The 20,075-nt window shown below is 38.4% G+C and overlaps 2 protein-coding genes across 2 annotated transcripts in view; one reads left to right on the forward strand and one right to left on the reverse strand.

Moving 5' to 3' along the window:
• LOC144639185 (uncharacterized) overlaps positions 1-3,961 on the forward strand; it is a 9,331-nt gene extending 5,370 nt beyond the window's left edge. Inside the window, exon 2 of the mRNA XM_078498457.1 lies at positions 3,002-3,961. Coding sequence (XP_078354583.1) covers positions 3,002-3,957 — 956 coding nt within the window. The 3' untranslated portion in view covers positions 3,958-3,961. The remainder of the gene's footprint in view (positions 1-3,001) is intronic.
• Positions 1-20,075, reverse strand: part of LOC144639190 (uncharacterized) — a 41,623-nt gene that overhangs the window by 13,025 nt on the left and 8,523 nt on the right. The window lies entirely within an intron of this gene.

Genomic DNA, 20,075 nt, shown 5'->3' on the forward strand with positions numbered 1-20,075 from the left:
GTTAGTTTCTTAATTACTCGCGGGTTTTTACTGTACAGTATGGGGCCCAGTTCTCGGCCGGGTCCAGTTCTCGGCCACTTTGTGTTTAACGCGTTTTTTCACGCTCCAGCTGAATTAAAAGAAAAAGTTATTTCCTTCAAACGATAGACTGGTTCATGTGCTTTAAGTATCTTGAGTTTGATCGTTCAACTCGATATAGAAAGCTCACACGTCGAGTTTACGCGGAGGTAGGTGAATTTGTTTTCCCGAAAAAATTGTTTTTTTACGGCTCCTTAAAATTCATAGATGTAGTTAAATTCGTATTTTATCCGAAAGCCCCCACCAAACGAGCTAATTTTTGGCATGTGAAACGTAGAATAATTCAGCTTTCTGCTTTAGTTAACTTTTCGTTGAACCGTTGTATTTTTTGGTCTTAATTTACTTCGAAATTTTTTCTTGCGACGTTTGCGTATTTGCCAGTTCTCGGCCACCCTGCTCGCTATCACAGCTTAGCGCTTGGTTTTTAATATAATTCCATCTGCTGCTGCCAGAATGAAAGAAATAAATGTTTTAAAAATAAAGTTCAATCTTATCTCTAAGTTTTGGGCTGACTCTTGTCTTGTCTATTATTTCTACAACACCTAACTCCAGGGGCGGATCCAGAATTTCTCAAAGGGGGGTGGCTGTTTACCAATATTTTTGTTTACTATATTGTTCAAGCCCCAGTTTGTATTTTATGGTAGGGGGGGGGGGGGGTTAGGCTTTTAGGCAGTTTTTAGTGGAGTGCAAATCATTTTGGGTCTGCGACCCATATTTAGTGAAGCCAAAGGCTCCTTCCCTCTAGGGGGGTCTGAGGGCATGCCCCCCTCAGAAAATTTTAAAAAGTTGAAGCCTCTTAGACGTGATTTCCGCGATTCTGAGCAGCTTTATACAGCTGTCAATTAAGTTATTAAAACACTGTTTTTCCTTGATAATTTGGCAAAAATTCTTTCTTCAACTTACCTTGAGTTATATTTCGGAGAAAACGTCTACTTCTTATGAAATGAACAGTGATTGAAATTTAAAGTTGACAAGCCAGGAACTTACAGGAAAGAACAGATATGCGTTTTTTTGCTCACCCACATGCGTGAAAATTTTTAGCCCTTGGCAAAGTGGCCCGGGAACAACTTTGGCGACTTTGCTTGCTTTTGAAATCGCTTTGATGCGAAAAAACGGTACGAAAACTCGCTAAAAAAGATGTAAATGGAGAAGAAAATCATTCCAGCAAGGCTAAAACAACTCTTGAAAGTTAAAAGGAATCTAATTTTTTAAAATTATACACACATGTTTTGTTACATTAAGCCAGAAGTTCATAAAACAGGCCTTTTGAAAATCTCCTATTTTGGAAAATGGCCTTTCTTAACTTTGAACGGCCGCCTGACTATGAAAGGTGGATGGACATTGTCGTTATTTTCTATTTTAATATGTTTATTTTTATTTTTCTGGTGGATCAAGGGGGGTGGCTAGCCACCCAATCCACCCCCCCTGGATCCGCCCCTGAACTCTTTCAAGACCTTTTCACTGCAAAAAACCATCTAAATGCATTGGCCACACAATGCGGTTTTGCCAGAACCTGCACATAGGCAACTAGGCGCGTTAAAAACCTTCTTTTCTAAAGTAAAACAAAGCCTCATAAAAATAATTTGGGATCGATATAACATAAATAAGTTTACAGAGTGATTTTATGACTGTGAAAATTAATTGAGCATTTTTTTTTACAGATAATTAAACACAAGCTTTTTAGTGGCCGAGAACTGGGCCCACAAATGGAGCTTTTATTTTTATTATTGCTCGGGCAAATTAATTTTTGACGGGTCGATAGCTTTACACCAAAAAGCTGAATAATGTAGCTAGCTCTGGGAGAAATTTCAAGTTCCTGCGATTCTTCTGAGGTAAGAAATACAAGTTTACGTCAAAAGTGGCCGAGAACTGGGCCCCATACTGTACTATACATAAATACATGAACTTTTTTATACTCGAATTACAGAGAAGCCTCAAAAATCTAATATCTTCGAGAACATAAATACAGTTGAAACTCTCGTAAGCGGACACCCTTGGGACGCGAAAAAAGTGTCCGTAACTGGAGCTGGCCGCTTTCGAGAATGGTTCATGTAAGCGGCCACTAGAGGTGTAGGGGATAGATGGCCGCTTACGGGAGCTTGTCCAGCTAAAAATAACCGGACTGACGAGGATGACGACAAAACAAACACTGAAATATGGTAGTGTTATTACTTTAAAATCATTGCGACGAATGTCGATGTGAAGCAGAAACCCATAAGGGTTTCAACCCTTATGGGTTTCTGTGTGAAGTTAATTGATAACAACAGATACAGAGTTTGTTAATAGGAATTTTTTTGGGGTGTCCGATTACAGGAGCTTAAAAACAAAGAAAAAGTCTAAGTCGTAATCTTTCGAAGTGTCCGCGGCCGCTTACGGGAATGTCCGCTTACGAGAATGTAAAACAACAGAGTTTGTATGGGAGTTAAAATGGGGTTTCAAACAAGGCGGCCGTAAGTAGAGCTGTCCGCTTACGAGAGTGTCCGTTAAGAGAGCTTCGACTGTAGCATAAAAAGGGGAAGGGGAATCTATTCAGTAATATTTGACATCTAGTCACAGGAAAATTTTAAATATACCAATATGTGTCAAAGGAGATTACTTTTAGGAGTCTTCTAAAACCAATTAATTTAAGTAGGCTCAGATCTTACATTACTATAGGTAGGGTTTTCCAGGGCTAAGATGCAAAGTAAAGAAAAAAGTTGAGGCCATAGTTATATTCGAAGGCAGTAAAGCTGAAATTTGTTCTAAATCAGTGTTAAGTTGATCTTAATAAAATATATCTTCTTCTTTGTTTTCGCTGTTGAAATAGGTACTCCAAGAGAAAAACAAATTCACGCCACTGAAGATAAAACAAAACCATTCGAAATTTGTTTAGTGTTTAGACGATCTCAATTTAATCAATTTTCGTGTTTTTTTCTTTTAATAGTTACTCCAAGAGTTGTACAAAAACAAGTTCACTTCAGTCAAGCCAAAACGAATACTACAGTAAGAACGACAGAGAAGTCAACTTTAAAACCATTCATTTATCTCACTCAAACCGAGCAATGTCTCCCTGCACGATTGTCCTCTTCCAGAGGGATTGGCAACAAGACTTGCAACTGCGATGTTATAGTACTAAGCTACAGAAAAGAATGCCAGGAAAAAAAGCCATCACACATCTCATATATATTTGTCCCAGAAAGCACTTGGACCTCAGGAAGGAATATTCTTTACTTTGCTGCAAGGACGAGAATACGAAGCTACCATTATTACATCTTCTTAGATGATGATGTAGATCTTGGATTCAACTCATTTACTCCTCAAGAAATGAAAATGCTGACTCCATTTAGAGCCTTTGAACGATGGCTTTTGGATAACGAGCCAGCAGTTGGTGTTACAGACTACCAAAATCGCCTGCAAGACGTCAAATTCCTTTTTGAAAGACAGCGAATGCTATGTGGCATTAAGGAAACATCAATGGTCGTTCCTGTAATGTGGATTGATGCTATCTTTAATGCTTTTCACCACAAAGCCATCGACCACATTTTACCTTATCCCACTAAATACGACAAGGAAAGCTGGTGGAGTTCCCAGTTACATGTGATATGCTCGGTGGAGCTGAAATTCCGAGGACAAGCGCTTTTATTTGTACCTATTACAGCGTACAATGGACAACATCGTGACTACCCCAGGATGGAGAAAAATTATGATGCTCAAGTACACGCCTTTGTCGAAGAAATTCAAAACAGGGCACCCATTGCTTACCGAAACCGCACCTTGTTTGAAGAATTAAAAAACACTACAACGAAAGAGTACTACTTAAACACGACTACTTATTGTATGAACACAACACGCCATCCAGTTGTGCCATACTCACATTTCGAACGCGAGAGCGTTTTTTAACATTTTTCATGAGAAAAAATCAATCTTGTTCAATTGGGAGTTATTTTGAATTCCCAACTAAACTAAACTAAACTTTTTTTTTTAACTTTGGGCTAAAATCTAAACGAGGCAAGTGCCTCGTCTTGCTTCTTTCTAGTTACGGCCCTGTCGGTATTCTGTAAGTTAGTTAGTGAGTAAGTATAAGGTACGCGTATCTATGTGCAAATCTCTGCTGTCCTTGGTCGTTAATAGGGACTTTAAGATACCTGCACGGCTGACCTCGAGGACGGTGCGAGGACGGTAGAATTTTGCGAGGAGGACTGGGCCGATGTCGACGTTCTTGGCGGGAACTTCCAACGTTAAGAGCCGGCGTGTGTGAACAGAGGACGGCTTCGTTAGTGGATCAATAATTCCTTAGCCCAAAACATGCGAAGAAAAACATTTGGCGCTTCTAGCCTAAAGTCTGGGACCAGAAAGCACTATTTTCATTCACAGGGTACAAATTCCAAGTGAAATTTTTGTAGAAACACATGCAAGAAAGTTCATAATTTCACGCACGTGGCTTCACCATCAGCGTTTATGCAAAGCACAGCAAATATATTCGCAACCGCAAATAAAACTTGACTTCTTAACTTTTTATCAGTACCAAACCAAGAATACCATAAAGGACCACCTAACAAAGTAACAGAATTAAAAAATAATGAGATTTTTAAACGAAATCATACAAAAAGCACTCCCGTTCACTGGTGGACGGCAAAACTCTACTTCTCACGTCCTCAACAACAGCTTGACAGAGCTGGACGGCAATGTGCGTGGAGCGGGCATGCGCAATATAGGCTACACGCGAAAAATTACTCCCGGTCAGCCGTTCTCGAGGTCAGCCGTCCAGGTATCTTAAAGTCCCTAATGGCGCTCTGAGTGAACTCTGAGATGCCGACAAAATATTGTGTGTCATCCACACGATCGAATGTATTTGTCACATAAAAAACTGTCACATTTAAAATGCTTGTGTAAAACCCGGCTTAAAACTTATTTGGCTTAAGCTGGTTGCTTCTTCAGTTTTAAAATAAAAAGGTGCTTTGCACCTTGTTGCAAAGCGTGTTGCGTGTCCACGTTTTCTAGCCATTCTACCTTTCGGTAAAATGTAAATGTAAATACAATTTTAAAGTCCATACGCGGGACGAGGTTACCCTCAGTGTCCGAGCCAGAGGCTCATGTATAAGACGTAGGACTGTACAGATCGAATTGGAATTTAGTAGTGTTGATTTTTGCGGAGGGAGGAAAACCGGAGAACCCGGAGAAAAACCCTCGGAGCGAGGACGAGAACCAACAACAAACTCAACCCACATATGACGCCGGGTCCGGGAATCGAACCCGGGCCACATTGGTGGGAGGCGAGTGCTCTCACCACTGCGCCATCCCCTCCCCTGTCCCGTTCGCTTTTATGCTTCTAATATATTCTATAATATTCGTTGTTTTGACATTTAATACGCGCGGATGTTTTTTTTAATTGGCGAAGTAGTTTTAAAATGCCAGGGATGTGGTTTTAAGGGGACTGTGTCACGGATTTGAGTCCAATCTAGGCAAAGGGAAAGGGCCACCAAATTCCGAATCGGTGAAATATAAATATAACTGCTTAAAACAGTGAAGGAACATTTCAATAAAAATGCAAATTCAAAAGAAGATACGCATGGTCAAAAGTGAAAAGATTGAAACGGATTGCGATATGGGTTTTTGAAATGCTGTGGGTTGAACACTTTTCAAAGTTAAACTCGTTCGATTGCAACTTTAAATTATAATTATAAGGAGACATATTTTGTTGTAATGAAGCCATGGTTTTGTCCGTTTAACCCATAATATTAATTTCTTTGCAAAAATTAAGTTTCATAGCGAGTATTTGAAAACGGATAATAAAATAAACTTAACTCAGACATGACACAGTCCCTTTAACCCTTTAACCGGCAGATTTCTGTGACTTTCTTAAGGGGTTTTTTGGGCTTATACATTCTGTAGAACTTCGTGATTGCATATAAGAAGTCCAAGTAAAAATGTGTGCAGTTTCGAAACACCGAGGGCTCAGATTTTTATTGTGACGTCAGTAGTCGGCAGTTGCTTCGTTCGTAGGCGAGCTGTTGGGCTTGGATTTGGCTCGTTTTGTGTTTATAAGTGATTTTTCGAGTCATTTTTCACTGCAGAAGCCCCCAGGCTGGCATCATTAAGCTAGAGTGGTGGGTAGAGGCCAGCATCTGAAAGAAACCAGAGGTGAGAGATGATTTTGTCTTGATTGGAACGCCAGAAATATTCGAATCGAAAGATGGCGGTCCATGGGTAAAGTTGTCTCTCTGGCCGTTCTGTGGGTGGATTCCAAGACCTGCCAAGGCATTTTGGACGAGTTCTGACTTCCAAAGAATGCAATCGGTGCAACATTTTGCCGGCAGGATTGGGTGGCTCGACACTTATAAAAAATATATGGAATGAAGGTAGGAAGCCTTTCATGCCGCCGCCATGACTGTTTTTCCCAAGCATCCCTTTCGGTCAGCAACGAGGAAATTACAGGTTTGCAAGCATAGCTCTAATCGAATAGTAATTGCTGAGTCTTCTGAATGATTGATGGGAAATTTCCTTGGTGAACGGAAGGGAATAGGGTTGAAGTTTGCTGCAAATGTATATTTTTGAAGTCAGAATTATTTTTTTATTAAAAAAATGGAGGCAAAGATGTGTGTTTTTTGTTGTTGTCATGTTACGTAGAAAACGGGCATTTTCAAATTTGCTGCTGAACAAACAACCATATGCAACAGAAATCAAGAGTTGTAGTCAGTTAGTTGGCTTTTAAAGCTATGAAAATTATCACTTTGCCATAAAAAGCAGTCATTAATATCATGTGCCCAGATATGTAAAAGCTAGAGTGTTTTCAATCACTAATGGTGTTTTTCGTACACATATGTACGATTGCCGGTTAAAGGGTTAATATACAGTCTCGCCGTTATTTTGCGTGTTTTCGTTTAGATTGGGTCATACTCGAATAATAAATTCTGTATTTTAGTTATAAGAGGTGTCAGACTTATGTATTTCGTGACTCGGCAATTTGATATCACCAGAACACATTCATTGCCTGCACCAATAACACAGACTTTGCTCCTCTTATATTGCATGCAACATTTGCTGATCCATATGGTTAACACGCTATAGATTAATTCTTAACTGGGCCTTTTAACATCGGTGCAGTCCAAATACATTGGCTGATGCAACCTCAAAAGGGAACAACCACCAAATGATTTCTACAACAAGAGCTACTCTGCGAATGATTTGATTTTTGTTCTTGCCCTGATATTGATGCTGTACATGACCTACAAAACTGGGCTTGGAACAACAGAAACGAACTGCAGAGAAGGTAAGACTTTTTGTGAATTTGCTAGTAACACTCCCGGGGTATCTAGTCGAGCAAAATCGAACCCCAAATTCAATCGAACACAACCAGCTACAACCGAACACCAATTGTTCGATTAGGGTCGGTAATCGAACAGAATTGAATATCTACAGTGGAACCTCGATTTAACGAACCTCTATATAACAAAGCCCTCAGTATGACGAACGATTTTATTCAGCCCGGCCAAAATTACAGTAAAATGTAGGGAACAGAACCTGGATATAACGAACCTCGATTTTTAGCGAAATCCTCGTTATAATGAACACAATCCAGAAGCCCAAATGTAAAATATACCTCGATATAACGAATGTCAACACGTGACGAAAGATGAATACAAAACAAACCAGCAAGGATGAAGTTTGGGCGTGTTTAAAACACGAAATGGCGAAATAGCGAAATGGCGAAATGATACTGAAGATAAAAGCCAAAGTTGTACAATATTACCGTTCTACTGGAATCTTCATATGTTACGATGCAACTACGACAAACATTTCCTCGAGAAGATTGATCTGCCCCAATTCTACAAATTAATTCTCTTGTATTTCCTGGAAATAAAGAAATCCTTTTCGAACCAGTCCGGGCAGGAATTGAATTTATTCAACAACAAAGAGAATTTATTATTCGATTATGTCCCAATCTAAGCGAAAAACGCAAAATTTCGCGAGACTGTATTTTAAAGGGACAGCTGTGTCATGTCTGAGTTAAGTTTATTTTATTAGCAGTTGCCAAATACTCGCTATGAAACTTAATTTTTTCAAAGAAATAAATCTTATGGGTTAAATGACAAAACCATATGGCTTCATTACAAAAAAAATTTGTATCCCAACCGTTTTAATTTAAAGTTGCTTTTAAACGGGATTAACTTTGAAAAGTGTTCAGCCTAGCAGTATTTCAAAAACCGATATCGCAATCCGTTTCAATATCTTCACTTTTGACCATCCTTCCCTTCTTTTGTATTTGCTGTGTTAGTGAAATGTCCCTTCACTGTTTTAAGCAGTTATATTTGTTTTTCACAGATTCGGAATTTGGTGGCCATTTCCTGTGCCTAAATTGGACTCAAATCCGTGAAACAGTCCCCTTAAAACCACATTCCTTCCATTTTAAAACTACTTTGCAACTATAAAAAACAACGAATAGTATAATATAGTTATAACAGAATACAATAGTAGAATAAAAGCGAACGGGACAATACCGAAAGTTGGCTAGAGAACGTGGACACGCAACACGCTTTGCAACAAGGGGCAAAGGACCTTTTCATTGTAAACAGAAGGTAACAGCTAGCTTAAGTCAATTAAGTTGTAAGCCGGATTTACACAAGCCGTGTAAACCCGGACAAACGTGACACAACAATCATTTCTCACATTTCTCACTCACTCCACTCACTCACTCACTCACTCACTCACTCACTCAAGAGCTTCTTAACTTACAAGCACAATGAACATTATAATTTATTTAATTTTTACATATATTGACATTATGAATTGTATAAGAATCAAATTTTTGTTATTTCTTAAATGTATTAGTAAATGTGAAAACCTTTGTTGTAAACAGACCAATACCTCCCTTTGGAGAGTAAGGCGCAATAAAGATATACTATTACTATTACTATTACTCACTCACTCACTCACTCACTCACTCACTCACTCACTCACCCCCTCACTATGAAAATAAAGGAGCATCAATCCCAGTAGAGCAAAGAACATGCTTGGTATGTGAACAAAATTGTGTAGAAGACGAAAAGCATTTTTTGATGTGTTGCCAGGGGTTTACAACCATAAGGCATGAATTATGTTCTCACATTTCAAAGGTTGATGTAAGTTACATATATTTAAGTGAAAACGAGAGGATTAAGTACCTTCTTGGAGCTGACAATAAACATACATCAAAAATAGTAGGTAAATATATATGTCTGAATTTATCAAAACTGGCACAGGGTGAAATAAGACGTTTCCGTATCGCGGAAACACTACGGAATCTTGAACGTGTGCATTTCCGTTGCATTTCCGCAGAACGGATACAACGGATACGCGACAGCACAATATTCCTGCCTGATTGTACATTTCCGCAACGTTTCCGTTTGCGGACACCTTTTGATTCTGTTTCCGTGACGTTTACTCGACTGAAACGTTACTGAAGCCTGTTGATACTCTTTTCATAAGGGCCAGCTCGCTCAGCCGGCTTAGAGGGATCAGGGGCAGTTCAGAGGCCCAGAGCTGCTTTTACCCCAGTGTCAAAACGAGTGTCAGTCACACGACCTCACACGGACGATTGCTACTTCGTCAAATAAAGTTCAAAACATTCCAGAGGAAAAATAAGTCAATAGCTGAACGCTTTGACGATAATTTGCCGATTTAAATATTTTGATTTCGGTTTACTTCTTCGGTTTATTTATTTCTTTTTGTTGTTGTTGTACGACGGCCGCCGTACAAATGTCGATTCACTGAACTGGCCGAGTGACAATCGAGTCAGGGACTGGTTACTAACCGATCATGCGCAACAAAGATCATTCCCGGCGTTCTCTTTGATTTAGATGAGTTTTGGCGGTCGGTTTCGAAGTTCGCCTAACGAAGAATCGACATTTTCAGTCGCCTAAAGGGCAGTTTTCTTCACGTAAAGATCACTTTGTTTCCAAGGTAGCTGTATGGAGTTGTCTTCTACCGGATTTCAGATCAACACTGCTGTAAAGGCCAAGTTTCTTATTAAGGTAAGCTTTTAAAAACCTATTTGCACGGGTGACTCGTGTTTCATCCCTGGGTTTCATAGAAGCTTTACATTTGCGTTGCCTTGTTGGTGTATGAGCTATTTAAGCTTAAGTTTCATAATTCTGTGCTTGTGTTTTAAAATTAGACTTTAAATTTATGTTATGGCCAAAGTTCATGGCCACGTGAGCTACATTTCTGGTTAATGATTGTTTCAATGATATTAGGTTTTTATCATAATGTTTTGAAGTCAGTAAATTGTTACATTGTAAGCTTACTTTGTACATGTGTCATAAACATACCAAATGGACAACACAAGTTGGCTGCCTACTGGTTATGTGGGATGTGCGGACACAACATTTTACAGCATTAATTACAATGAAAGATGCAGAATTGTCACAGCACAGGAAAGGAACAATGATAGTTTTCCACAACTATATGTTGTTGAGTTGCGAACTACAAGTATTAACAGCTTTTGACACTTGTTTGACTTTCGCGAACACGATTCATTGACTCAAGTGTGCCGCCCATGGTTTCAGTGGTATGATATTAGATTTTTATCACAACATTTTATGAGAGCAGAATTGTCATAGCACAGGAAAGGAACAATGATAGTTTTCCACAACTATATGTTTTTGAGTTGCGAATTATTAACAGCTTTTAATAGATTTTTAACTTTCGCGAGCATGATTCATTGACTCAAGTGTGCCGCCCATGGTTTCAGTGGGAAGGCCTTTTACCCATTTCTGAGTGGGTGAAAAAATCACTTGTTTCAATGATATTAGATTTTTAATACAACATTTTATAAGAGGCAGAATTGCCATAGCACAGGAAAGGATCAATGATAGTTTTCCACAACTATATGTTTTTGAGTTGCGAATTATTAACAGCTTTTAATAGATTTTTGACTTTCGCGAGCATGATTCATTGACTCAAGTGTGCCGCCCATGGTTTCAGTGGGAAGGCCTTTTACCCATTTCTGAGTGGGTGAAAAAATCACTTGTTTTAATGATATTAGATTTTTATTACAACATTTTATGGGAGGCAGAATTGTCATAGCACAAGAAAGGATCAATGATAGTTTTCCACAACTATATGTTTTTGAGTTGCGAATTATTAACAGCTTTTAATAGATTTTTGACTTTCGTGAGCATGATTCATTGACTCAAGTGTGCCGCCCATGGTTTCAGTGGGAAGGCCTTTTACCCATTTCTGAGTGGGTGAAAAAATCACTTGTTTTAATGATATTAGATTTTTATTACAACATTTTATGGGAGGCAGAATTGTCATAGCACAGGAAAGGATCAATGATAGTTTTCCACAACTATATGTTTTTGAGTTGCGAATTATTAACAGCTTTTAATAGATTTTTGACTTTCGCGAGCATGATTCATTGACTCAAGTGTGCCGCCCATGGTTTCAGTGGGAAGGCCTTTTACCCATTTCTGAGTGGGTGAAAAAATCACTTGTTTTAATGATATTAGATTTTTATTACAACATTTTATGGGAGGCAGAATTGTCATAGCACAGGAAAGGATCAATGATAGTTTTCCACAACTATATGTTTTTGAGTTGCGAATTATTTACAGCTTTTAATAGATTTTTGACTTTCGCGAGCATGATTCATTGACTCAAGTGTGCCGCCCATGGTTTCAGTGGGAAGGCCTTTTACCCATTTCTGAGTGGGTGAAAAAATCACTTGTTTTAATGATATTAGATTTTTATTACAACATTTTATGGGAGGCAGAATTGACATAGCACAGGAAAAGAACAATGATAGTTTTCCACAACTATATGTTTTTGAGTTTTCGAATTATTAACAGCTTTTGATAGATTTTTGACTTTCGCGAGCATGATTCATTGACTCAAGTGTGCCGTTCATGGTTTCAGTGGGAAGGCCTTTTACCCATTTCTGAGTGGGTGAAAAAATCACTTGTTTCAATGATATTAGATTTTTAATACAACATTTTATAAGAGGCAGAATTGTCATAGCACAAGAAAGGATCAATGATAGTTTTCCACAACTATATGTTTTTGAGTTGCAAATTATTTACAGCTTTTAATAGATTTTTGACTTTCGCGAGCATGATTCATTGACTCAAGTGTGCCGCCCATGGTTTCAGTGGGAAGGCCTTTTACCCATTTCTGAGTGGGTGAAAAAATCACTTGTTTTAATGATATTAGATTTTTATTACAACATTTTATGGGAGGCAGAATTGTCATAGGACAGGAAAAGAACAATGATAGTTTTCCACAACTATATGTTTTTGAGTTTTCGAATTATTAACAGCTTTTGATAGATTTTTTACTTTTGCAAACATGATTCATTGACTCAAGTGTGCCGCCCATGGTTTCAGTGGGATGTGCCTTTACTTTTGAGTGTGTGAAAAGTTTACTTGTTCCAATGTACATGCACATACACTGTACATGTAATTTATAGGAAAGTCACAAATTATGACAGCCTTTCATGTACTGTACAATGTGTACAGTGCTATCTGCAACTGAGCTGGAAACTGAATTTGCATTATCCAAACAATGCCCAATTGTACAAATAGGGCCACCCATAGTACATATATAAAAGTAACATTGTATATGAATATAGATATCTCCGAATGGAAAAATGGCACAATCATTTCATATTATTTTGTACATGTAATTGTCTGACACTTTTTTTTTGTCTTTATTATGCTTTATTGCTGTGAGCCATTTTGGAGTATAGTGAGCATGAAGAAGTCAAGGAAATTACTCAAGTATAAGAAACTGGAGGAGTTTCTGGAAGGAAAATGTTAAGGTAGGTACCTACATGTAAAAGTCATAAGACTTTATAATAATCAGGATAAAGATCGTCTACAAGGAGTCTCTAAACATTCAAAATTTTTAAGGATGTTTGCTCATGGACTGCAAAGACCATTTTAAAGTGGTACATGTATGGCTTATAAATCTCGTCAACTTCAAGTCAAACAAACACGTTTAATTACAAATTTATACTTTTGAGTGGTAAAATTCATACATTTTTCATATCATATGCAGCTACATTTTGTAGCCCTACCAGCCCATCCCCTACTGCAGTCGCAGCAGGGTCGATTGAATATTTATTTTTTCAAGTTAATAATTGACAGTTTACTGATTTTTTAGCACTTCAGTATACAGTACGGTGCAAATTGCACAACCATACATTGTTATGATAAAAGTGGAAAATTGGCTGCTCTAATCAATGGGCAACTGTGGTGAGTTGCAAGAACCAGAATTCGAGTTATCAGGGTAAATTTGACCCAAATTTTGTTAAGGGAAACAAAATTTAGTTCGAGTTAGGGGGGGGGGGGGTTCGAGTTATCCAAGTTCGAGTTAACCGAGTAAAAATGACTGAAAAGTGGGGTCAAATCCAAGGGAAATGGAAGTTAGTTCGAGTTAGCGGGGTTGTTCGAGTTATCCCAGTTCGAGTTACTGGGGTACTCCTGTTTCTGTGTATTCGTACCTAAAGTATAGAGTTTCAACTGAGACGGTACATGTAAAACAACACTTCCAATAATATATATATGCTGCATCAAGTCACCCCTACATTGTAGCAGTGTTTTGGTTTCAAAAACCGATATACCTTCAATAACAACCATACATTGTAGATACATTGTATGTTCAACTTCCTTCCAGCCATTTTTATGTGTAGTTAAAAGGTATGTGGTCTTTTGCAGCACTTATAATTTCCAGGGGATGGTATGGGTGGTTGTAAGTCAGAAAGCTTGGTATTTATGATTGTTACAAGGTCTTCAGTGAATCTATCAAATCCCTACTCAATCATATCCATCCTACACCCCTCCAAAATAATGATCAGTTCCTTGCGTGTTAAGATGAGCAATATCTTGGAATGTATAAACGAAGCACCTATTTATCAGAGTCAAATGATTACCTAGACAGCGCAAAAATTTAGGGAGGCTCACAACAGCTTTCAGCACTTTCCAGCTCTCATAATTTGATGGGTCAGTGCTACAACACATTTATCGGTTACTGCTACAAAAATTGTATCAAAAAATAAATTGTGATTTTTTCTTGACATCACTGTAACCATAGCAATGGTACATGTATAACCTGTTAAAAACACAGTTTTTTTTTTCAACACAAAAAATTCTCTGGAGCCGTTTCAGAGCCACCTTAAATTATTAAGGTGGCTCTGAAACGGCTCCAGAGAATTTTTTTAACTTTGCAAAAAGTTGTATCCAAATATGCTGATCATTATTCAGTGATAAAAATGGGGGTCACTGGACTCGTTTTTGAGTTATAAGCGCTTAAAGGGAAAATAAAGGGTGTTTTTACTGGTAATACTGTTGTTATGGTAACCAGTGATGTCAAGAAAATTGCCGTAACTTGTTCAGCGATGATTGGACATTGGTTTGATATCATTACTGTAGCAGCAACTGTTGAAGTTTTGTTGTACTGACCTATCAAAGTTCAAGAGCTAACAAGTGCTGGAAACCGTTGTTAGCCTCCTTAAAACCATGTCTGTATTTCCATGTTACAAAACAGATCCTCCCATCAAATGAAAAAGTAGTATGAGTTATTGAGTTAAGCAAAATATCTCTGTTTATAATCCTATTTAATCTTGTCTTTAGACCTGAAATAATCGTCAAGAAGTCAAATCCATCACCACAGGACAAGAATAATTCACGAACGTCAAAGAAAGCAAGAGAGAGGAAAGACGAGGATTGACAACTAAGTTTCCTCAAACGAATCACATTTAACGGACAGCAACGGAAATTTTAGTTCAATCACAAGGCATTGCTGCATTTCAAGAACAATACTTAGTTTGAATGCTTTCAAATGTAATAGTCAGCAAGCAACACGTTTGTTTCAAGAAAGGATTATGCTGTAGTTCGTAGATTTACTTAGACATTCTCTTACTTACGAAATAAAATGAATTACCACTTAAAATGAGTGTTACTTGTATACATACTTGTAATTCTCCAATCCGAAAGAAAAGAACACGTGGAAATCAGCTCGCTTTATTTGGCGGCCACGTTTAATTTACGCAATATTTCACAAATAATAAAGTTTTCGTAGTTGTCGGCCTTCCAAGATTAGGACAAGAGCATTTTGATCTAAACCATCTGGGTCATTATGTATATACTCCTGATTTACGAGCTGCGGAAACTTGACGGTTCTTATTATTTTTCACTTTCCGTATGTCGGAAACCTAGCGGAATATTGCGTGTCCGCCGAATTTACGAGCTGCGGAAACATGATTATTGCGTGTCCGCCATACTTACGAACTGCGGAAACGCGTCTGTTGCACGAGATTACGCAAAACGTAAACTTAACGGATACACGCGTTTAAGTGATGCGTTTAAGCGACGCCGCAACTGCGGAAACGTGACGTATACACGTGTTTCCCGCAACGGTTACTTAAATTTCCTTTTGCGGAAATTCACGTTTCCGTTAAGTAACCGTTGTAAAAACGGAAACGGAAACGCTTTATTTCACCCTGTGTGGGTCAAAGAAAAGTGACGTCAGTATTCTTGAGCAAGTACGTTACTGCGCGAATTGGCTTAAAACGCCACAAGAAAGGGGAAAAAGACATACAGCGCTGAAAGGTAGAGAAGAGAGAGAGGAGAAGAGAAAAAAAGACTGACATTCCCTTTAGTTTTTATATCATCGAGTTTGGAGAAAGTTTCTGGCGAGAAAAAAAACGCGTTTACAGCGATTTGCGCTTAAAACGGTGAACATTTCCTGACCTGGTTTTGATAAATTCAGACATATATACATTCAATGTTTCAAAAAAGGAAAGAGCTTCTTAACTTACAAGCACAATGAACATTATAATTTATTTAATTTTTACGTTGACATTATGAATTGTATAAGAATCTAGTTTTTTGTTATTTCTTAAATGTACAATGTATTAGTAAGTGTTAAAACCTTTGTTGTAAACGGACCAATACCTCCCTTTGAAGAGTAAGGCGCAATAAAGATATACTATTACTACTAATACTATTACTCACTCACTCACTTACTAACTTTCTTACTCACTCACTCACTCACTCGCTCGCTCACTTACTCACTCACTCACTTACTAACTTTCTTACTCACTCACTCACTCACTCACTCACTCACTCACTCACTCACTCACTCGCTCGCTTACTTACCTTCTTACTTACATACTTACTAACTTACTTACTTGCCAACTTACTTATACTTTAATGTTTCTAGCTGGCTCTCGCGTTCAAAATGTGAGTATGGCACAATAGGATGGCGTGTTGTGTTCATACAATAAGTTGTCGTTTTTAAGACGTACTTCTCCATCGAAGTGTTTTTTAATTTGTCAAACAAGGTGCGGTTTCGGTAAGCAATGGGTGCCCTGTTTTGAATTTCTTGGACAAAGGCATGTAAATGAGTATCAAAATTTCCCTTCATCCTGGGGTAGTCACGGTGTTGGCCATTGTAGGCGGTTATAGGTACACATACAAGCGCTTGTCCTCGGAATTTCAGCTCTACCGAACATATCACATGTAACTGGGAACTCCACCAGCTCTCCTTGTCGTATTTAGTGGGATAAGGTAAAATGTGGTCGATGGCTTTATGGTGAAAAGCATTTAAGATAGCATCAAAGCACATTACAGGAACGACCATTGATGTTTCATTAATGCCACATAGCATTCTCCGTGTTTTAAAAATTACATCGACGTCTTGACGGGATCCTGGGCAGTTTCCAATTGCCGGCTCGTACTCCAAAAGCATTCGTTCAAAGGCTCTAAATGGAGTCAGCTTCTTCATTTCTTGAGGAGTAAATGAGTTGAATTCAAGATTTACATCATCATCTAAGAAGATGTAATAACGGTAGCCACGCATTCTCTCCCTTGCAACAAAGTAAAGGATATTCCTTCCTGAGGTCCAAGTGCTTTCTGGGACAAATATATAAGAGATGTGTAATGGCTTTTTTTCTTGACATTCTTTTTTGTAACTTAGTACTATAACATCGCAGTTGCAAGTCTTGTTGTCTCCAAACTCTCTGGAAGAAGACAACCTTGCAGGGAGACATTGTTCGGTTTGAGTGAGATAAATGAATGGTTTTGTTTTATCTTCACTGGTGTGAATTTGTTTTCCCATTGGAGTACCTATGTAACAGCAAAAACAAAGAAAAAGAAGATATATTTTATTGAAATCATCTGAACACTGATTTCGAAGAAATTAATTTTAGCTTCACTGCCTTAAGAATATACTTATGGCCTCAACTCTGTTTGGAACTCCCTACCTAACAATGTAAGATAAGGGCCTACTTTAACTGATTTTAGAAGACTCCTGAAAGTAATCTCCTTTAAGACATAATGTTGTATCAGGAGCCATAATCGGGGACTATGGCTCCAGGGTATATTTATAACATAGAGCGCGCGCAAGCCCTTTCTAATTCCTACTAAGTGATCATAGTAACCATGTCCAGGCGCGTTGGAAGGGGGGGTTCGAGGGGTTCGAACGAACCCCCTTTGGAGGTCAATAATGGAGGACTGAAAACACAAACTGTTGATTTTCAGCTTTTAGCAAATAGTGGGGGAATGGAAAACAAACTTTGAGTGTTGCAGCTTTTAAATTACCCTGCAAGAAAACGCAAAAAGTATCGGGAAAGTATTACATTGTCAGGAGAATGGGCTCTCCTCACTGGCTCTCATGGCCTCCACCCGAGGATGATGCAATTGTCAAGTTTGCTTTACGAATAGTCCTGTAGTGAATTAGTAAGTAAGTGGCCTCAATATATCCTAGTGACCTAGTATTAAATGTAGTCAAAATAATCCCATCGTTGAAAAATATTTCCTTAATTAACAGGCGTTCGGGATTTGTTAAATGGAGTATCAGTAGACGAAAGGCGGGGAATACAATTTCGGGGGACCCAGGTGATACGTGTATTTAGTGCCGATTGACGCTTTGACGCTGCGTTTAGTACATTGACGGTACGTTGGAGCCGGGGTCTGGGGGGCTTAAGCTTTTACTCTGAGATGCCTTTGTACCACAAGTCAAGCTTTTGTAAAACGTTTAATTTACTAAGCCGGTATGTATGTATGAATGTATCAAGTTAAAAAAACGCCGGAAATATTGTTGTTATGACTAAAAATAAGTGTTATTTTACACTCCATCGAGTTTGAAATATTGACGTGCACAATGCTGAAAATAGCATTTCCGGGCCTCTAGATTTCAAAATATTCAGACCCCCTAGAGACTCGCGCCTTCGGCGCTCGTATTTAATAACCCCCTAATAAATATTCCTGTCAATACGAACACCCTTCCTAAAACCTCAGCTACGCGCCTGATGTCATTAAAATACAGCCAATCAGAATACAGGAAAGCCGTTGTATATTTAGCAATTATTCCACGAGCGTGCGTTGGATATGAGATGGTTGATAGCCAACGATGCGCGTAGCGCCGAGTTGGCTAAACGATCTCATATCCAGCAAACGCGAGTGGATATTGTTTTATTAAAAAAACGCCCAAAGAATTGCACATGTTGAGCTCCCCAGCTGTTTTCTTTGACGCATATCGCTGCCATATCATTGTAAATGGAATATGAGCTCATATACCATTGCCTGTTAACCAATCAAAACTTAGGAATTGCAATATACAATTGCTAGCTTTTACTCAACCAACCTTCCCATCGTGCGCTGCGTTCTTATTCTCGACGAAATTTAGTAGGCATATTTTCTATGGAATGGTATAAAATAGTTACACAACACTTTCACGTGGTAAACTTTAACAACGGTTAGAGACTGTTGTTCTCACAGTTCTACTCGGCTCCTCCTCGTGCAGTATTAAAAATTTCGATTTCATTGTGTGGCCAGCAAGTGTGTGTTTTTGTAATAAAAACAAGAACGAACAGACTCTAACCCTTTTAATATACAATCTAAGTACACTGCACGCAATCCACGACTTAACGAACTAATAAATAAGAAGTAAGTAGTACATAATTTAACACAGGACTAGATCAATAATATAGAAATAGATCAATAATATAGAAATCACTAATAAGCCGTACTCAAATAAAGCTTAAAATGATTTATTAAATCCTTTATCAGCTGAGATTGTTCATAAATACAGTCTAAGCGAGGAGCTTGTTCAAAGAAAGTCGGTGGCTTTCACAATCAAGCAACGAGCAAGTCAACCGCACTCAAAATAGACTGATTTAGCAAGAGAACGGGAACTTACGGCTTAATTGTGATTTCTATATTATTGATCTAGTTCCGTGTAATTATTATTGGATACGAGAGGTTAAAGCCAATGGAAAATGTTTCTTTTTTATCTTGGACATTTCATTTGGATGTAAATGAAATCATAATTCGAGGAGGCGGGAAAATTTGTTGCGCGGTCTTCACTTCTTGAGTTGAATAAACTCACGAGGAATGCCAACAAGAGCTAGAGGTTTATTTCGAAGATTTCCTCGAGCAATCTCCTTCAAAATCGTTTACATCACGGAAATTGTGAAAACAATTAGGTTTCACGGGAAGATCGGAAGCAATATCTTTTTCTGGAATTAAACGCCTTGTGCAAGTCGAACAAAGCAGGGGCCTGCTTTGTACGTGTTTACGGCTCCACAGCATGAAGGCTATTATTACTATTCTGAAATTGAAGCGAAATTAAGCTCATAGTGCTGATTGTTTTTGGTCATTTGCATTACGTTCGACTCATGTGAAGTTCCACGTTTGACCCGGGCCTTACAAGTTTTAACTTGGCGTAAAAAAGACAAGACCAAGCTTCAAAGGTCTGGCTTTACTGAAGTATTGAGCCTGATTTTTATGGGTACATGAAATTAGTCCATTTTACAGTTGGCTGCTAAGTGACCTGGCCTTTGAATGGTAGTGAGGCTGGAGGTGACCTTACATTGATACAAACCTCTCTGCTTTATTATGTAAATCCAAACTAGTTAGCATCAGAAAAACATGATTTGCACAACAAAAGTAGTGAGGTCTGTATCAAAACAAGGTCACCTCCAGCCTCACTTCCATTCAAAGGCCAGGTAACTGAGCAGACAACTGTAAAATGGATTA

Source organism: Oculina patagonica, chromosome 14, assembly GCF_052425735.1.
Source record: "Oculina patagonica isolate OP01 chromosome 14, crgOcupat, whole genome shotgun sequence".
In the NCBI taxonomy this organism is placed as follows: domain Eukaryota; kingdom Metazoa; phylum Cnidaria; class Anthozoa; order Scleractinia; family Oculinidae; genus Oculina; species Oculina patagonica.